Source organism: Anas platyrhynchos, chromosome 3, assembly GCF_047663525.1.
Source record: "Anas platyrhynchos isolate ZD024472 breed Pekin duck chromosome 3, IASCAAS_PekinDuck_T2T, whole genome shotgun sequence".
Taxonomy (NCBI): domain Eukaryota; kingdom Metazoa; phylum Chordata; class Aves; order Anseriformes; family Anatidae; genus Anas; species Anas platyrhynchos.
The window spans coordinates 99,860,753-99,880,001 of NC_092589.1; the positions used below are offsets into that span (position 1 = coordinate 99,860,753).

Sequence of the window (19,249 nt, forward strand, 5' to 3'; positions counted from 1 at the left end):
CAGCCTCCTGCTCCCAAATTCTGTCTCTGTGCTAACACAGAACATGTCTTTTAGGGTTCCAAAAGGTTTTTTAACTCTCCCCTAAATTTTTTAGGGAACAAAAAGTGGTGTTTCTGTCAATATGTCCTGGGAACTGTCTTTCAATCTGATTCCCTCATGCATAAGCAAAAGCTGTCGAAGTTAAACATCAAGCCAAGAACATTTCAGGTGTCCTTGTCAGGGTACCTGAGGTACAAATACTTAGCTGACTGTTGTGTTTCGAGAAGCCTACTCCACTTTCTCCAAAAGCCCTACAGGATGTGTAAGGCCCTGTTTCACAGAGCGAAAAGCCGTCTCACTGCCTGGCAGGTACCACATGATGAGAATCTGAACATGGCAAGGTCCTGGGAAGCAGTTGGCAACAAGGTGATGTGAGCAGGAGGGAAGGAGAGATGGGTTATATGCATATGTGATTGTGTTTTTCCCTTGTAGATTGTGATGGTGGTTCACAGAGCTGTTGTGCGCTGCACTTAACAACACCCTCGTGAATTACCTGAGGCTTGCACTTTCAGATGGGAGTGGTGGGAAACTCGGGACGTAAAAGTCACAAAGCTGAGTTGGCACTGAGCAAGTGTCCATAAGAGGATCGTTAGTCTTTTGAATAACTGAGGGGCCTCTTTACCAACCTTAATGCAGATCCAGTTGTCCAAGGCTGATCCAAATCATCGGAATTACTGTTACCTAGAAATTACTGATGCTTTGTACAGCAGTCTCTTAAATAGGGTTTTCTGTGAAGCCAACCAAAGAAATTTGAAAAGAACCCTATAGTACTACCAAAAGAATAAAACTAGCTGTTAGAAATACAAACTAGGCCAGTCTGCCACCTTCTCTTTCCTGATTCCCCACATTTTTTGTCATTCTCTGTGCATGTCCAGGATAAGCAAGTCATCTGAAAGCCTACCCAATAAAGGCATTGTACACACTGTTTCTGTTCTTTTTCTTCTCTGGGTTCAAATCTGAGTTCATGGACCTTGATGTTATCTCAGTGCATGGAGCCGTGTGCTTGCATTGCCGCTATGCCCTGCAGGAATATTTATTCCTTTTCCCAATCTGTCAGCGTGTGCTTGTGAGCAGGAGTCATTTCAGCTGAGTATTTTGTTCTGCGCAATGCCCTCACGCGGTGGAAGCTCAGCTCTCAGCTCAAGAGTATTGTGTACCAGGATGCTAACTGTAAAACTGGCAGTATTGCTTTGGTGCAGAGGCTTCCTCCAGGCACCCACAAGACAGATGGCTCTATCAGTACACAGCCATTCACCTCTGCATTGCAATTGGGAAGAAATGCAAACAGAAATTTCCAACTATCTTTACTAAGCAATTTTACAGCTGTCTGTTTGAAATTAAAGCACCCTCCCTTGGTTGTGCTTTGCATTTTTATAATGACTGGCTTTTTTTTTTTTTTTCCTTCACATTGCCACACTGAGGGTAGCCTTCCACTGAGTTTTTAATGCTTACAAAAATACACTAAGCTAACCAAGGTCAGTGCTGCAGATGATAGGGAACCAAGCAAAGGAGGATTCTGCGTAATCTATGTCCATTGAACACTATAGATGAGTTTAAAAAGCAACCTCTGGTAGGAAAGGACTTTAGTGTAAAGGTTTGTAGCAATTAATTGATATGTATCTCATGGAAGGTCTTCATGGAACTTACATGAAGGACAGCCTGCAGCCCATCAGTCCTGTTTCTCCTGGACCAGACCACACACTGGTCTTTGAAATGGTGTGAGCCAAGGATCGAAGCATTGCCTTTCTCATTAATTCAATGCCTCTCTTTGGCTTAAATGAGTGGGACTCCCTGAATATGTCTCTCAAGCTAGAGTGAGTTTTCCATTGGAGTCAAAAGTTGTTCAGAGCTAAATTTTAAGTTGAAGCAGCCAGGGTATTTGCACCCCTGGCTATTATCGTGCCTTTACTCCAGTTTCCAAATAAAATTAACACAAATTTCCCATAAGTGACTGAACTGTGCCTAGCTAGTAATACCACCTACCTGTCAGGGAAAAGCAGTTGGCCGAAACTGATATTTCTGAGTGCTGTAAATGGAAGAAGTTTGCAGTGAGCTCTGAAATTACCTTCAGGATGAGACAGTGTGGCACAGCAGCTCCTAATTCGCAGGACAGCACTGCATTGAAAGCAGCCCATCAGCCTTGAAACTGGAGAAATCAACATCTGATAATCAGTAAAAACCTTGTTGACAAGGCTATGGTGCAAGAAGGAGATAAAATCTCAAAGGAATATTTTTTTTTTCCTTTGTGTATGAGGGGGATGTTAATGCTTATGCAATTCCTGCCTTGGAGGAGTACAGGAAGATTAGAGAAACCCTTCCCTTGAACTCAGGGTAAGGAAAGAAAATCCAGTCCGTATTCAAAAAATCTTATTTGTCTGAAGGTCTGAAAAGGCTACAGAAATGTTGGTAGGAACATGAGAAGTAGAGGAAGACGTAGGAAAAAATAATGAAGCAGGAAAGAGAAAAGGACACGTCTAACTTGAAGAGTCCTGTTTACACATTATCCATAGAGAAACTTTTCTTACTTTTGATTATATACTTTTTGCACATCCCTGTATCTTTTTCAACTCTGCGTCATCCTTTTGGAGATGGAGAACCGAAGCTGCCCATGTTATTAAAACCACAGGTTCACCGCATGTTTTTGAAGTGTTCTTTGCTTTGTTCTGTAGTCCTTTCCAAATAATTGGTTGCTTTTTTGACCCTTACTGGTTACTGAGCTGACATTTTCATAGAAATGCTATTTCATTCCTGAATGGTCATAATCAGCCTACATAGCTGTCTGTACACCTTTGCCATACCCTATATAGAATTTCATCTGCCATTTTATCACGAGTTGTTCACGATCAAAGTGTGCTTCTGCAGCTCTGCACAGTCAGCTTTCAATTTTTGTCTCTGTAATCAACACAGTGGAATCAGCAGTCTCTGTTCCCCCATTATTCATCACCTTTTGCAGGTCATTTAGGACTTTGCTGAGCAGCACAGATTGCAGCACAAAGTCCCATGGGATTGCATTGGTGATTTCCTTCCAGTGGGAACACTTGGCATTCCTACCTTTCTTTAGTGTCTTGTAATTGCTTATTCATACAAATGAGGATCTTCATAGCCCATGAGACTTCCATTTAAGAGATTTTTTTTTCCAATTTTTAAAAATCCAATTTAGTATACCTTGACCATTTATTTGCCAATTCCTCAAATAATAATGATAATGATAATGATAATGATAATGATGATAATAATAATAATAATAATAATAATAATAGGCTTATGAAGTATGTCTCTTCCCTTCCCATGAAGCTTCATGGACTGTTGCCCAATGCATTTTTCCATGTGTCTGCTCATTCTGTTCCTTACAGTGGTGATTACTGATTTGCTGAACGAGGACATCAGGATAGCTGGTCTCACAGAATCATAGAAATATAGAATATGCCAAGTTGGAAGGGACTCACAGCTCTTGGCTCCATTCAGGACTACCTAAAAATCAAACCATATGTTTAAGAGCATTGTCCAAACTCCAGCAGGCTCGGTGCCTGTCCCAGTGCCCAACCACCCTCTGGGTGCAGAATCTTGCCCTAACCCCCAGCCTGACCCTTCCCTGTCCCAGCTCCATGCCATCCCCTCGGGTCCTGTCGCTGTCCCCAGAGAGCAGAGCTCAGCGTCTGCCCCTCCGCTCCCCTCGTGAGGGAGCTGCAGGTGCCATGAGGTAGGGCTTAGGGATATGGTTTAGTGGGGACTGTTAGCGTTAGGTCAGAGGTTGGACTCGATGATCTTGAGGTCTCTTCCAACCTAGAAATTCTGTGATTCTGTGATTCTGTGATTCTGTGATTCCCCTCAGCCTGCTCTGCTCTGGGCTGAACAAACCAAGGGACTTTAGCTGCTCCTCATATGTCTTGCCCTCACCCCTCTGGAGCCTTCACCATCTTTGTAGCCCTTCTTTGGACACTCTCTGATAGTTTTATGTTCTTTTTTATACTGTGGTACCCAAACCTGCACACAGTGCTCAAGGTGAGGCCGCCCTAGCGCAGAGCAGAGCGGGACAGTCACTTCCCTCGACCAGCTAGCTCTCTGTAGTTCCTCAGCTCACCCCTGGAACCTTTTGTAACAATTTGCTGTTTTACCACCATTTTACCAGGCCTCTGATACTGAGACAATTCTCTGAGATGTTACACACCGCAGTTAACATTTGTGTTATTTCATCCTTCAGTTGGTTTAGAGCCCTTAGGTGGATTACATCTGGTCCTAGTGATCTCTTAGTCTCGTGATGTGGGAGATGCAGTCTCTGAAGAGAGAAGTCAGTGCTAAGTCCAGGGTGTCATGCTTAAGTGCAGATGTTCACTACCATTCCCCTCTTGTTTTGCTTTCTGCTCCTAGGTAATTTAAATTCTGTTTTAATCATTTCTGCTTGGCCTCACAGTCAGACAGCCACAACACTTAATCAGAATAAAGACTGCCTAATGAAAAAATAAACATTATAGAAATGCTACTCTTTTGATTAATGAATTTTTCATGCTTTATTTCCTGCGTAGGTTGTTTTTCACTCTGCTGAACCTGATGGAAGAATCTTCCAGGGTTCAACTAGAGAGTTCACAGCATAAGAAATGTACCTTTACTCGGGATTAGGCCTAAATATAGATCACCAATCGTGCTAAGTAGCCACAACTGTGCTGGCACAATGCCATTCCAGAAATAATAGAAGTCCTATTAAGGGATTAGAACTTTTAAATTGTAATACAGATAGTTATGGATGGGAACCGTATACAATAGACAATGTGAAGGCAATTACAAGGTGTGGTGGTTTTACTCAGGTGGGCTGCTGCAGGGAAAAGGTGACTCCAGCTCAGACAGACCCAACACACAAGAAAACAAAACAAGGGAATGTGTCAGAAAGTGTGCAAGAACAGAAATTCAACAAGAAAAGTTCCCACTAAAACTATGTAAATTAGTTTATAGTTTTAAAGCATTTTCTATCATACTTGGAAGGCTCCAGTAATTTATTATGTCTTATCGTATTGTAGTTTGAAGTCTTTTTACAGACCTTTTGTATTCTAGGTGAACTAATTCATTAGCCTGTGCAGTGGAAACCTGTAGCATACAGCAGTATATATTCAGACTTTTATATCTACAAGGATGGATCAAATCATTTACATTTTCCAAATTAGAAACTTTCTATGGATGTTACAGATCTAGATATCCATAATTGCCAAGTGTAAGTGACTTTCTTATCAATCCACTAAGAAAAACTTCAGATGAATAGTTTAGAACTTCTCAATATTCAGACACATTTCTTTATGCAGTAAGGGTAAATCTGTATAAAATTATGCATTTTGTTAATAACTCCAGGTTCGTTTTTACTGTGATCACATGTAGAACAAGTTCCAGCGCTCCCAAAAAGAAGATTATTCAGGCTTTAGCAGGTAGATCTGGTGCTTTGAAGTGTAAACCCTAAAGTTTTAGTTTGGGGAAAAAAAATCACAAACCGTCGTTGTAGGATTTATGACTCACAATTTATAAAACCATATGGAATATACTAACCCACGCATTTTGAGTATCTGAAAATTTTGTTTGAAAAGAACAGAGATGTACCAGTGAAATGATTGACTGGAGTTGTGTACTTCTGTTGTAAATTAGTACTTCAGAATTAGAACAAAAATTATGGTTGTGCTTTGAATATATCCATATTATCTTCCTAGAATAAACCCTTTTCCATTCCAGAGTCCTGATACCTCAAACTTCCTTACTGCATATATTTTTCCATGCTGTGGCTCTTCTCTGAGACAAATCAAAAATGTCCCTAGCTACAGAGAAAAGCAAGTTACAGGTGACAGGGTACTGTATGTTAGGGTCTTTCTCATACATAAAATATGACAGTTCTTCACAAGCCTTACAGTCATTGTCAAGAATCACAGGAGATCTCATGGCCTTCTATCCTCAGCTGCCATACTCAGATACCTGCACTTCCAGAATTACATGTCAGAAGGCTATTTCTTAAGGTTTCACATTTGTGGGATTCGCTGTGAAGATCTGGCATATATGTAATAGGGTTTCAGTGTGGGATGTAGAGGAGGAGAAGGAATCCTGTTCAATAGATGCACAGGCACCTGTTTATATGCACAGAATTACTGAGAAAATGTCCCAGCAGCAATATAGAACTGCTGAGAATTATCTGTCCAGCTTCATACAAATGGTTCACATTCAAAAGTCTCTGGGCTGTGTGTATATATGTGTTAGATAAGTTGCAACCCATCAGGTCTGTATTGCTGTTCACTGTGTATCAAGCTGCAGAAGATACCTGGGACACTGTGATGGAGCCTCTCATCAACTGGGACTCTGCAGATGGAGTGAGGGATGTCTGTGAGACCATGCAGACTGAGACAGTCGAGCTCTTTATCTCATCAGCAGCAAAGGACACAACATGAAGAGTTCTCATTGCAGATTGTAATGCGATTTATAATATTGATTCTTACAATGAAAAACACCCACTGAGGACTGACTAGCCAGGAACACGTGTTCAGCCTGGCACAGGAGCCAATATCTGGTGGGTGTCTTGATATAGATGGAATCTAGTGGACTTCAGGAAGGAGACCAAAGTTGAAGGGGTGTGCCTTGTTCCTTGATGAGCTCACCTCTCTTTGTTCCATCTCTTCTAAGTGGAAGGGAAAATGCAGGCTTTTCACAAGAAAGAGCCTAACGCCTTGTTTCTTTGCCAAATAGCAGCCATTACATGTCACTCCTTTAGACAACAAATAACATACCACCTTGGATTAATAGCAGGTAATTGGCACAGTCACAGGATTGGATGTGCTCTTGAGTAATGATGCGTCTCGTAAGTGGTGTATATCCAGATATATCCACAGGTCTGCCATAAGCTTCCCTAGGCAGAACAGCAGTGACACAATGGTTAGAAAATGGCATTATGGTGTATGATTATACCCACCTTCTTCACAAACTGGCAGGATTGCATTGTGCGTGCTTCCATTGCACCTCCTTGCTGAAGTAGTTGGCATGTGATCTGAACACGGGGATTGTTGCAAGACAGTGCATTGAAGCTCTATTACCAACTATTTCCAGGGTTATCTGGGACCTCCGCTGGAAGTCTGTTCACTGCCTGCTAGATATCAACCTTCCCAAAATAATTGATGTGGATAAATCTTTCCGCCAATATTCACCTGAGGTAATTCCCAGGCCAATGAGAACAGTGTGCAGTGTTCCAGCATCTCTGGTATCATGTTGTGCTGGCTGATTCCTGAGCCTAGCTCAGAAGCAGCAAGACATAAAGCTGTTGCTTAAAAAAGACAGTCATTATTCCCCTCTGAGTTTTAAATACTCAACCCACTTTCCAGAAGTGGCTTTAAAGCAAAAGACACAACAGGGAAGCACTTGTGGTGCAGTGTCACTTGCATAGCAGAAGTGGACAAGCTTCTACCCTCTCCTCACCTTGCCCATATCTGCTAGCCCAGTTTTCTGTTGCAGTTCAATCCACAGTTCCTGCAAAACTGTACAAATCAAGGCTGGGTGTGAGGGAAAGGTTCTGCACCCAGGGCAGTGGTCATGACACCAAGCCTGATGGAGTTCAACAAGCATTTGGACAACTCTCTAAGACATATGACATGATTTTGGGGTGGTTCTTTGGACACCCAGGAGTTGGACTCAATGATCCTTATAGATCCCTTCCAACTCAGGATATTCTTTGATTCTGTGATTCAGTTGGCAATGCTGGTGGAGAGCAATCTGCTGTGGGAGAGCAGATTGAAGAAAGGGGAAAAAGCTGCTGTGCAACAGCAGCTGGGAAAGAGGAATGAGAAAAGTGAGAGAAACACATTTCTGTCCCTACAGCCGCCAAGGTCGGTGCAGAAGGAGGGCAGGAGTTGCTCCAGGCATGGAGCAGAAGCTCCCCTGCAGCCCATGGAGGAGCTCCTGGTGAAGCAGGTGGATGTGGCCTGGAGGAGGCTGCAGCCCGTGGAGAGAAGCCCATGCAGGAGCAGGGGGTGTGAGGGGAGCTGCCACCCACATATGGGGGACCCGTGCTGGAGCAGTTTGCTCCTGACGGATGGACCCCATGGTACGGAGCCATGTGGGAGCAGTTCTTGAAGAGCTGCTGCCTGTGGGAAGCACACACATGATGAAATCGGGAAGGACAGCTAATCCCTACATGGAATCTGTTTTGTTCATGACGATAATTATTGAGTGATCTCCCTGTCCTTATCTCAACCCTTGAGCCCTTTGTATAGTATTTTCTCCCCTTTTTCCTTTGAGGAGGGGGAGTGAGAGAGCAGTTGTGGTGGAGTTCAGCTGCCCAGCAGGGTGAAAACACCACAAGGAGAACTTCAGTAGCATTCTTGTACTGGCCTTTTGAGAAAGGGTGGATCTCGAAGACCCTCCACGTCCAAAGACTAACACTAAATGAGACAAAGAAAGTCTCCAGTTACAGATCTTCTCTGAGTAGTGACAAGATGTGCAGGCATTTAATCACTGACAGCTGCCTGTCACAAATATAAGTAAAGAAGCAGTTTTCTTCCTTCCAAACTCTCAAAGGTATTAGGCAGAAAACTTTAAAATAAATCTGTGTTTTCTACAGTAGCAAGAAGCACCTAGGAAATTCCTGGGCAACAGCTGTTTAGAAGGCGTAGTAGGAAGGCAGTTAACTACAGTGGTACATGGAGCCCCACCTGGACTATTTCAATTGAATGCTGTGCTGTAAAAGTTCAATGTAATATAAAGAAGAATGAGGATGAGTCATTTTGTTACTACATCTTGTGTTATTAGGAGTCTAAGAGTAATTTCTCTGAATGCTTTTACACTGCCATAAAACTGTCAGCTCTTTACTACCAGGCACTACAATGGAAGTAGCACTGTTCCAAAGAATCTACTTCTTGTCATATGGCCCTTGGTGTCTGTGATTTAAAGCAGCTAATAAGGAATCAGGTGTCTACTACGAATTTATGCACCTGCTTTGTCAACTGCTACACTACATGATGAAGTTTCCATGCAGTACTGTAAGATCTAGGGACACAGAAGGAAGGCTAAGTTACATGTTAAAACTACTTCATCTGCTTTCTCTTTTGCAAAGTTTCAGAAACCCACTCTACATCAGAAGTTGCCTTATTTTCATAATAAATCTTTTCATGGCTGGAGTTGTTTGATTGTGCATGCAATGCTAACCTTTGGCCTAAGCAGCAGTTCCCTTTCTCTGGTATTTGTTCCTCTTTGTATTTATAAGAAGCAATTATATCCATTCCAGTGTCCATTTTGCAAGGTTGAACAAGACAATTTTTTATAACTGCTTCTGGTGATTTATGCTTTTCATACACAATAGTCATCTTAGGAACCCTTACTTGTACAAGGTTTCTTTGAATTCTCTTGTTCTAATCAATGGAGTGCAATCCATGTGACTGTGTTTATGTTACTGATGTCTGCATCTGAGCTGGCTGTATTATCTCATTGTATTATCCATCATCACTTCTTTGCCTTTTCAGCATAGATATCTAAAATAGGCAAATTACATTGGTGGTTTACAGCAACTAGTTCACAGGCAGCCATCTACACTAGGTCTAAGGCTAGAGGGGAGAAATCTAGCCCTGAGTGGCCAGAAGCACATGCCAGGGGAGTTGTGCTAGTGCCTTTGTGCTGTCTGTGCTACTGCCAGTGACAGCAATGCTCACCTACCTTTACTTTTGGAAATTTTTTTAAAAAATGCCACACTTTTCCTATCACTTTTTCACTGATCACTTTTCCTATTTCCACAATTGCATCACAGTAAGGGCTCACGGAGTTCTTTTGAGAAAATACACATCCAATTCTTTTTTTCTTCCTTTTTTTTTTTTTTTCCATGTACATTCTAACAGATACAATCTGCAGCAATTTCTAACATACAATTTTCTTTCACAGCAGAAGTTCTCCTTTCTTCGGAGCAGAAATTAACTTGATTTTCTGGTATTCTGTGGGGGCTTTTTGCTGTTAAATTTTTGTCTGTTTCTATTATTCTGTCCCTCAATGTCATCAAAGCAACGTGGGTAGGCTGGCTGCAAATACAGGAGTAACCACTTCACACTGGAGCTGTGGGAAGTGAACTAGTCAATTCTCAGCATGAAATAATGAGTAGTTTAAGCTACTTCATTGGTAACCCCATAAGCCCCAGCAACACAGTCTCTTGCTACTGTCTATCCATAACCTCAGATGACTTTGAGGACTGTACTATTTGCAATTGTCAATCTATGCCTCCGCTCATCCACACAGCGTTCCAGTCCTCTTTTATTGACAGTATTTCCTACTTCTGCCAGCAGCACGCTTCAATACAGCTCTCTAATTTTGTGCTCCACAAAGATATTACTGTGTAATGCAACAATATGACTAACATTGTTCTTGTTCCTTGCCTGTCTCATCATCTTAAAATTCATTAACCACCTTCAGATCCCTCCTTACCACTGTACTTTGCTGCAACGCCTACAAAAATTTGGAAACAATCTGACTGTGAGTGAGCTGAGAACATTGCCTCCCATGCCAAGCGCTATATTCTCTTTGTTTCTCAGTGCTCCTCCATCTGTTGGCATCCATCTGCTTCCACGTGGATTGTAGGCTCTTTGGGGCAGGACCACGGCTTTCTTCTATGAGCTGATGGTGCCCAAACCTGTTACAGCTGAAGAGCTGGTGTTTCCAGTTACATTTGTTTTAGGCAAAATTCCTGTTAGCTTACCTTTCATTGTTAAATATTGCATGTAATGATTTGTGAGGAAGTACTCTCTGATCTAAGGACCATTTAAGTACAAAAAGCCCCACGTTTTTCATATGGTTGTGTGTAGAGGAAGATTTGCTGCTTTGTTTCATTCATATGGTTTGTGTAATTTGTTTGCACAGACAGACAGTATCGTGTGTTACTCCCATCCTGCACACAGAGTTGAAGCCACCTGTAAGTTCAGAATACCGGACATATTCCTTCCCCTGGCCTGTGTAAGGATGGTGAAATTGGAAAGTACTTCTCCAGTTAAATATCTTAATTATTTTCAAAATTATGACTTGAAAATTATGCAATTTGCTATTGTTGTCCAGGTATAGAATAAAAATTGTATTTGCTTTACAGAAAATCCTCTTGTGCAATACTGCATCTCTATCAGTTTTGAAGGCCTTGTGTAAAGCAAGCTCAGTGACACCCAAAGCCAGTGGAGAATCTTGCTTAAAACCAATTTATTGCTCAAAAATGGAACCGCACATGGGGGATGTCCTGCAGTCTTTATCATGTAGGAGGAGCAACAGCTGCTGGGAGACATTGGCTTCAGTCACTTGAGCATATGGCGGATCACAAATAACTGATGCCCATGAGCAGGCACGCTTACCAGCACATTGCACAGGGCCTTGGGTGCCTTTGTGATACCGACAGCCTCCTGTGTGCAGGTGTGCACCTTCCTTCCCCTGGCAGCAGGGTGCGCATCACCCCGACCACCCAGGCAGGGTCCCCCAGGGCCCTAAGGCAATGTGTTCCCCTCCTGGGCCTCACGGTCCTTGCCCCAGCGAAGCCATTAACATGTCTGTAGTGCGTCCTTGCGGGTCCTTGTGATCACTACCACCAAGACTTTGAGCAGGTCCCAAAGAAACCTGTGTTAATTCTTCAGGAGTGTTATTGGGGGACCCTGCAGTGCTGGAGGGGAGCCCTGGGGAGGCTCCTTGCCTGGGAACCTCCATCACTTATCTTCCTATTGGCCACTGAGCTTTCCCTTTTCCCCATTTTTATTTCCTTGCTTCTTCTCCCTCCCCTTTCTTCTTTGGTTTCTGACCAGAAGTAACTGATAGGTCCTTGTGCAGGTGAACCTGACAGCATCCTTTGCAGAGCAGCCACGTGTGGCTGCAGCTCTGCAGTCTGGGTTTCCACACAAATGTGAGAAGCTGCTCTCACCAGCCTGTGGGAACCTCTCACTGTGCTTGTGCTCCCAGCTCTTGCACCCTGCCAGCTTGCCTCACTCCCCTCTCCCTCTGCTGCATGACGGCTAAAGATGTGGGGAGGCACTGGCACGGGCTGCCAGAGAAGCTGTGGATGCCCCATCCCTGGAAATGTTCAAGGCCAGGCTGGATGGGGCTTTGGTCTGGTGGGAGGTGTCCTTTGCCATGGCAGGGTGGTTGGAATGAGATGGTCTTTAAGGTCTCTTCCAACCCAAACCAGTCTGCGTTTCTATACTATTCTGTTTTATGTTTAAGATACGGGAAAACAGCATGCAGTGGACTGCTGTATGCCTTAGTCACCTACCATCCAGATTCTCTCAAGTGCCACAAACCAGCAGCTTCAAGGGTCTGCAATGGCAAGCCCTAACCGCCAGACAAAAGCAGCACAAGTCTTTCTTTTGAACAGAAATTTCTGGCACTAAATTTGAAGTATTGATGTAGAGGGAAATGTTGAAAAAGCTGCCTGTTCTTCAGGACAAAAGTAAATATACCGGAAAGTAGATGGGAAAAATGAGCTGGAAAACAGGAATCACTGACCAGAGCACAGACACCAACAAAAATCAGGAAAGTTGAGCCCAGTTTTAAGAGACAACAGCAGGATGATTGTTAATTCAGGATGATGGGAGAAGCAGCTGTGTGTGAACAAGAAGCTAACCAACTCTGGGGCACATACGGAAAGCAACAAGTCCAGAAATTATTACAGTGTAATGTCATCCTTAATATTTGAGGCATGCCTATCAGAGTGGACAAAGGCTTGCTGTGGGCTACAAAACCTTCCTTAAATCAGTGTCCTGATTTCAAAGGAACTGAGGCAGACTTTCACTCAAAGTCCTCCAGAAATGACTTGTGCATGTGATTCTTTTAGAGTCCTCAGGAAAGTCATAGAGATTTTGGTAACACCTGCAATTACAAGAAATATTCATCAGTTTAACTGTGCTGTGCATGGCCAGGAAATCACTTTTAATGGCAGCTGTGGCATGCAAGGCATACTGGTTCTGTTCCGTTTTATTTTTTCAGCACAAAGATGCATGCTTGGAAAGCTCTCCTTTCCTGAATGCCATGCCCCAGAAAGCTCCCCTCTCCTTTCTGCTGCCATCCTCTGAACTGAAAGAATCACACACAGAATTACAAAAATCGTCAGTAGTACATTTTTGAAGCTACTGAAATTTTGATACTGCAATAACTATCTCTTGCTCTGCATATGAGCCAGACAGGAGATTTAAAGGAAAAAAATCAGCATTCTGTGTCTTTCCAAAAGAATGCAGGCTCTGAGGCTCTAGCAGCATGCTCCAGGCAGCGATGCTAGGTGCTTTTCTGTTTGTACAGAACAGTTAGCATGTGGAGTACTCTGAGAAACAATAAATAAATAAATAACTTTTGCCTTTTTCCAGTATTGATTTTAACCCCAAACTTGTTTGTATGGGCACAGTAACTTGTATTTACTAATAGGCTGTGTTTCAGTGGTTTCTCCTGTTACGATAATGTGAACCCAAATCAGGAAGAATTCTTTCCATGAATTTCAGCTGGCTCCAAATTTTATGCCAAATGTTTCCCATTAATACAGTCTTTCCTATAGCTGAAGTATATAGCATTTAAGGTTTAGCAAGGAGTCATTGTACAAATGCATGTTAAAAAAGGCCCAGATTAGCAATTTCCCACTATTTTAGTACTTAGATTGATGGTACAGGACTAGTGCAACTCAACTACCTTTTTATGGATGAGACATAACTCCACTGATGCCAAGAGAGTTTGTATGGTATATATGTGGTGCAGCACAAGAAAAATAAGATCTGACTGCAAACCAGAGAGCCTCAGAATAAAACAGCATCGTTCCTTTATGTGACATTAACTAGGCACCTGCTTAATGAGTTACAATAATTCTTGATAACTGGTATCGTGGAATTCCTAATGTAGAGTATTTCTCCAAGTAGGCACATTATGTGTTTCTGCTGGTTTATGGCAAGAATATTTCTCTGCAAGCTACAGAATGCCATAGTAGAGAGAGACCAAAAGAGTGAAAGTCTGTGGTGGTTTCATGCAGCTGGGCAGCTGAACTCCACCACAACCTCCTCACTCCCCTTCCTCAAAGGGAAAAGGAGAGAAAAATATGACAAAAAGGTCTCACAGGCTGCAACAAGGACAGGGAGATCATTCAACAATCAACATCGGCAGCAGCTCCCCCCAGACCCCCTTCTCCTGTGTGGGCTGCAGCTCCGGCCTGGGGACTGCTCCTGTGGGGGCTCTCCATGGGCTGCAGCCTCCTCCAGGCCACATCCACCTGCTCCACTGCGGGCTCCTCCACCCAAGGGGGGGCTGCAGTGTGGAGATCTGCTCCATGTGGGACCCATGGGCTGCAGGGGGGCAGCCTGCTCCACCAGGGGCCTCTCTGCAGGCCGCAGGGGAACTGCTGCTGTGTGCCTGGAGCACCTCCTGCCCTTCTGCTGCACTGACCCTGGGGTCTCCAGGGCTGCTTCTCTCACTTTCTCACTCCTCTCCCAGCTGCTGTTGCACAGTGTGTTTTTTCTTCCCTTTCTTCCGTCTGCTCTTCCAGAGGCTCAACCAACTTTGCTCACTGGGCCCAGCTCTGGCCAGCAGTGGGTCCCTTTTGGAGCCGTCTGGAGCTGGCTCTGACCTGACATGGGGCAGCTGCTGGGCTCTGCTCACCGAGGCCATCCCTGCAGCTCCCTGCTACCAAACCCTTGCCATGTAAACCCAATACAAAGTCAGTGCTGTTTTGCTGAGCGCTTCTGATGAGCAATGTGAGTTCACAGTGCACACCGGTGCAATGCTGGCTGACATCACCTGGAGATTGACGCTTTGTGTTTAGAAGTGTGACTGTAATTGGAGCTAAATTGTACCTTGCTATCGTTACTCAAGTTGCATATATTGATAATGGGAAAAAGGAGCTTTCTTGGCACAGTGTGTCCATGGACACTGCTTAAAGAAAGAGAAATTGATTTTGTAGACCAGAGTCACTGATTACCATTTTTCACATTGTGTACTATGTAACCCCAGGAGCAGAACTGAATCCAAGCTCACTGCAGTGAAAAGAAATCGCAGTTAAGAGAATGTAGTAATAATAGTAATAACAAATATTAGATTACGTATTTTCTAGGTGTAAAGTTTCAGCAGTGGAAAAAAGGGCAATAACATGTATAATACTGCATAAAAGAGAATGCTATCAGAAAAGAAAAAACTTATTTTTAAATGTGCCTCCAAATAGCCTTTCTATATTAGCACATCCTTTCAACTTGGGTCATGGCTGAATTAAGCTTCCTACACAGCCAGGTTGTCCTGTGGATATAAATACATGCTCTAAGTCACATAAAAGCAAGCCAATCCTATTTGCATTGTCACTCCACGATACAAAATGCTATAATGACCTCTTTTTTTGATGTCAAGTGCTATCTATAAGACAGGCTTAGGCCCTTTTGTTCTGAAGGAGGTCAGCTATTGCTTTGCTTTCTTAATGAGCTTCAGACATTCCCAAAGAGCCTTCTGATATCTCAGACATACCTAGCCCCAGGCAAGACACTTGTGGCCTCTGCCAACACCTAAGCTTTGCAGACAGATCACATGTGACAGGTTATGCAACTGAACTGGCCTTTATATACTAGCAGGACGTTAGCATGTAAGGGGCTTACGAGCAGAAGAGAACCAGGTGAGGAAAAAATGTTTGCATATGTTGCTTCTTGGACTGCTTTCGCTTTGTAACAAAGCATATTAGATTTAATCTTCTGTTTCATTTGGAGGTCACTGTGTAAGAATCCTTGGGAATTAGTAATGTTTTCTCTGTTCTAAAATTGCAGGTACAGAAGTTCCACGAATACTTAGAAATAATGGTTATTCCTCTACGGAGAATGACACCTGGGTATATAAGGTTGTTGCAGGTATGAAAATTCTGACTTTTTTCTCTTTTTAATTAGATCTCTGAAATACCAGTATTTTTCTTGCTCAGACTGATTTTGCTTCAAATTATTACATGACCAACCCAAGGGAACCCTGGCTTCTGGTGGGTTAACATTCATAACAACTCAAAGAAATCTTAATTAAGCCTCTGCTGAAAAGTAAATGCATTATGATAATTCATGATAATTGTTATCATGCTGGAATACCAAATGCAGAATACTGGACAAAGCTTGTATTTCTGCAGTACTTAAACTGAAATTCCTTCTCCCTCATTTTAGCTTGGAGTGATATTTTGCATTTGGGGCAGTAGGGAAACTTTAACGGGAATGAGAATGATGGGGCTTCAAAGAAATTATAACAAGTTGTCAGTGAAACACTTCAATTGACTTCTATGATTAGAATCACAGAATCACAGAATGGTTTGCGTTGGATGGGACCTTAAAGACCACCTAGTTCCAACCCCCTGTCATAGGCAGGGACACCTCCCACCAGACCAAGTTGCTCAAAGCCCCATCCAGCCTGGCCTTGAGCACCTCCATGGATAGGGCATCCACAGCTTCTCTGGGCAACCTGTGCCAGTGCTTCACCACCCTCTGAGTGAAGAATTTCTTCTTTTTATCTAAGGGTGTAAGGATGATAACGAAAACTCAGAGAGTATTGACCTCTGGAACACTGAGGGTCCAGAGAATTGGTTGTTATATGAAGAAAAAATAACAATATGGATAGAAAATATTTTTAATCAGCTGAATAATTGAGAATAAAACACCCATAGGGAAGATATTACAAAGTAGGGCATCTTCTTTACTGTATTCCATATTCTGATATTTACAGAATGTATGTTCTTTTGTTGGACAATCTCACAGCTGTTAGCAATGCGATCTGCATTCGAACTCATAGCCTTTGGTGGTTGAGAAGTGATATGGCAGAGCTAAGGCTACTGTGTTTCAGCCCTAGCAATCAGTTCCTTCCATGCATCCCCGCTTATCTTTTGATATCACCATTCCATAGTAATATTATTTGGAATTTCTTTTGTGTTTATTCTCCTGCTGAAGTAGCCACACTGTCAGCCACATTTATCAAGGCCAGAGCACTGAGCTCTGGTTATCAAAGCTCAGACAGAAAACATTACAGAATCTGGAAGTGAAAATCAGGCTCCTTGGAATTGGAGCTTTTGTCAGTGGTTCCCATCCATTGAGTGCAAGAGAGAGCTTAAAGAATGAAGTCTTTGTGTAAGGCTTAGTCATCATTTCATATAAGAAATGCCACAACTAGAAAGATGCACAATATGTTTTAACTCACAGTGTCAATATGTGCAAGAATTTGTGTTTTGATCTGCAGGGAATCTATGCAAATATGCTTCTGGTTCTTGGTTGGTGTATCATACACTTGTATTAGGCAAACAACAGTAATTTTTTTTTTTCTTATTGTTATTCAGATAATCAGTAAATAATTTTTATCTTTACTTTGATTGGCATTTCCTGCTGCTTTGTCAGACTTGATGAAGAGCGAACCTGTGTTAAAGCTTGTCTGCTTGGTCTAGTGCTACCTGTGGAGCTAATGAAAGACATTACTGATCCATTGCTTTCCTGAATTAATAACTAACATTCAAGGGAGCATCACTGTATTAGGAGCTAATCTGTGGGAAGGAAGAGACCTTTGTATTTCACAGAACGAGAAAGTCTTTTCTCCTTTGTTCCTAAGCCTCTAAGCTTGTTTCAGCTCTCCCTCTCAGCCAAGTTGCCAGAGGGAACCCCATCACTGAAAATCCGTCACTGAAATCACTGAATTATAAATGAAAGACAAATCAGATCAGAAATGTGTCCTTTGTCTTACAAAGTGATAAAAAGAGAATCCCTCCAAAACATTTAACAGCTTGTGCCAAACACTATTCAGCAGAAAGCAGAATCATACCATATTAAATGACACGAAAAATTAAAAAACTGCCTTGTAGGTTCCAGAGCCTTGCTTTTGTGTCGCACTCAGCAGAACCAGTTTATAACTTGTCCTGTTTTCCCCATAGACTCAAGCTGCAGGAAAAATAGTTGTCAACTCATCGGACATATTGCTGCAACGGACTGCCTTGCTCCTGGGCATGTTTGGGATCAGTCTCTCCAGCTACAGCACACACCAGTTGGCTCAACAGAAGAGACTTCCCGTGACCCTTTAAGCTGTGTTGGGACGTGGCCCAAGAAATAAATGCTTGTGTCAGTAGTGCTGATGAGTAGCTTTTCTGTCTCCATTACCAGTGTGGAAGTAAAGAGACACTTTGCAGCCTCGATTTCTACATGCAAAGTTGAAAGGATGGAAGAATACAGATTTCTCCAAGAAAGAAAAAAGAACAATGGACTAATGGAGGCATCAGATTTCCAAGCATTGTCTGTAAATACAATGGATTTCCTTTGTTATCCAGTGCATACATAAAGGGACATCTGAAAGTATAAGATAGAGTTAAATTCAGAGTAGTTGTAAGCAGATTGATGAGGATGCCATGCTTAGCATCGCCTTGCTACAGCTTTTGCACATTGACTCCTATACAAAGACTGGTTTTGAAAAGGAAACATGACAAGAGTTAAACCAGATAAAAGTCATCTCTCATAGACTACTTTTACTGTTACATCTAACTGAGATACACATTTACGTGGATTACTGAATTTGTGCACTGTAACCTTTACTATTGAATCTTAGACATCTTTTTGATACCTCTTGTGTAGAAATGTTTGTGCATTGAAACGTGTGCTGATATCCTTCTGCAACAGCAGAGATGGCTGGAGGCTACACCATCAGTACATTATTGGAAAGGAACCGTGACACCAGACCAGATAACTTTGTAATCCTGTACAGAAAGTCTAGAAAGGATCAGTAAAAATTTTGGGTTGGGTTTTGTTGTAGAGTTCAACAACTGTTCATTATTCCTCTGCAGAAACTCGTCATTCCAAAATATGCAGTCTGATTTAAATAAAATAGAGACTGACCTTTTTTCCCTTCTTTTCTCTTGTTTTCTTGTTCTGTTCACTCAATGTAATACCTTATTCAGGAATGGTCTGTCACTACTGTTTAGCATTTTGCAGCTGTTTCTGATGCTTTATGTAAACATGGCTTAGTAGGCACTTCTGTACATATGTTATTGTTTGAAATCCTTTGTTCTCTGTTAATAAATGCATATTTTTTTTTCAATGTTTAAAGTTCTTTCTTCTGTCAACAATATTTATATTCAACCACTAAGGGGCATCCTACACAGCTGAATGTTTTGAAGTCTTCAGATTGTTCAGCTCAATTTTACAAACCACAAATTGAATAAGGTTGAAATTCTTACCTGTTCTTTTCAAATTGTTCTGCTCCCTGTTTTCCATTCTCACCCCCTCCAAGAGATGTCTCT

General features: G+C 42.4%; 1 protein-coding gene across 2 annotated transcripts in view; it reads left to right on the forward strand.

The window, feature by feature from the left end:
- ERICH1 (glutamate rich 1) overlaps positions 1–18,985 on the forward strand; it is a 97,393-nt gene extending 78,408 nt beyond the window's left edge. Inside the window, exons 7-8 of one of the 2 annotated variants that reach the window (XR_011808548.1) lie at positions 15,774–15,854; positions 17,894–17,912. Coding sequence is in view for 1 of the 2 variants with exons in the window: in XM_072036388.1 (XP_071892489.1) it covers positions 15,774–15,854; positions 17,894–18,069 (257 nt within the window). In the remaining variant the exon portion in view is untranslated. Of the gene's footprint in view, positions 1–15,773; positions 15,855–17,893 lie in introns of both variants that reach the window. The other variant, XM_072036388.1, reaches the window with a different exon arrangement.
- Positions 18,986–19,249: the final 264 nt, after the last annotated feature.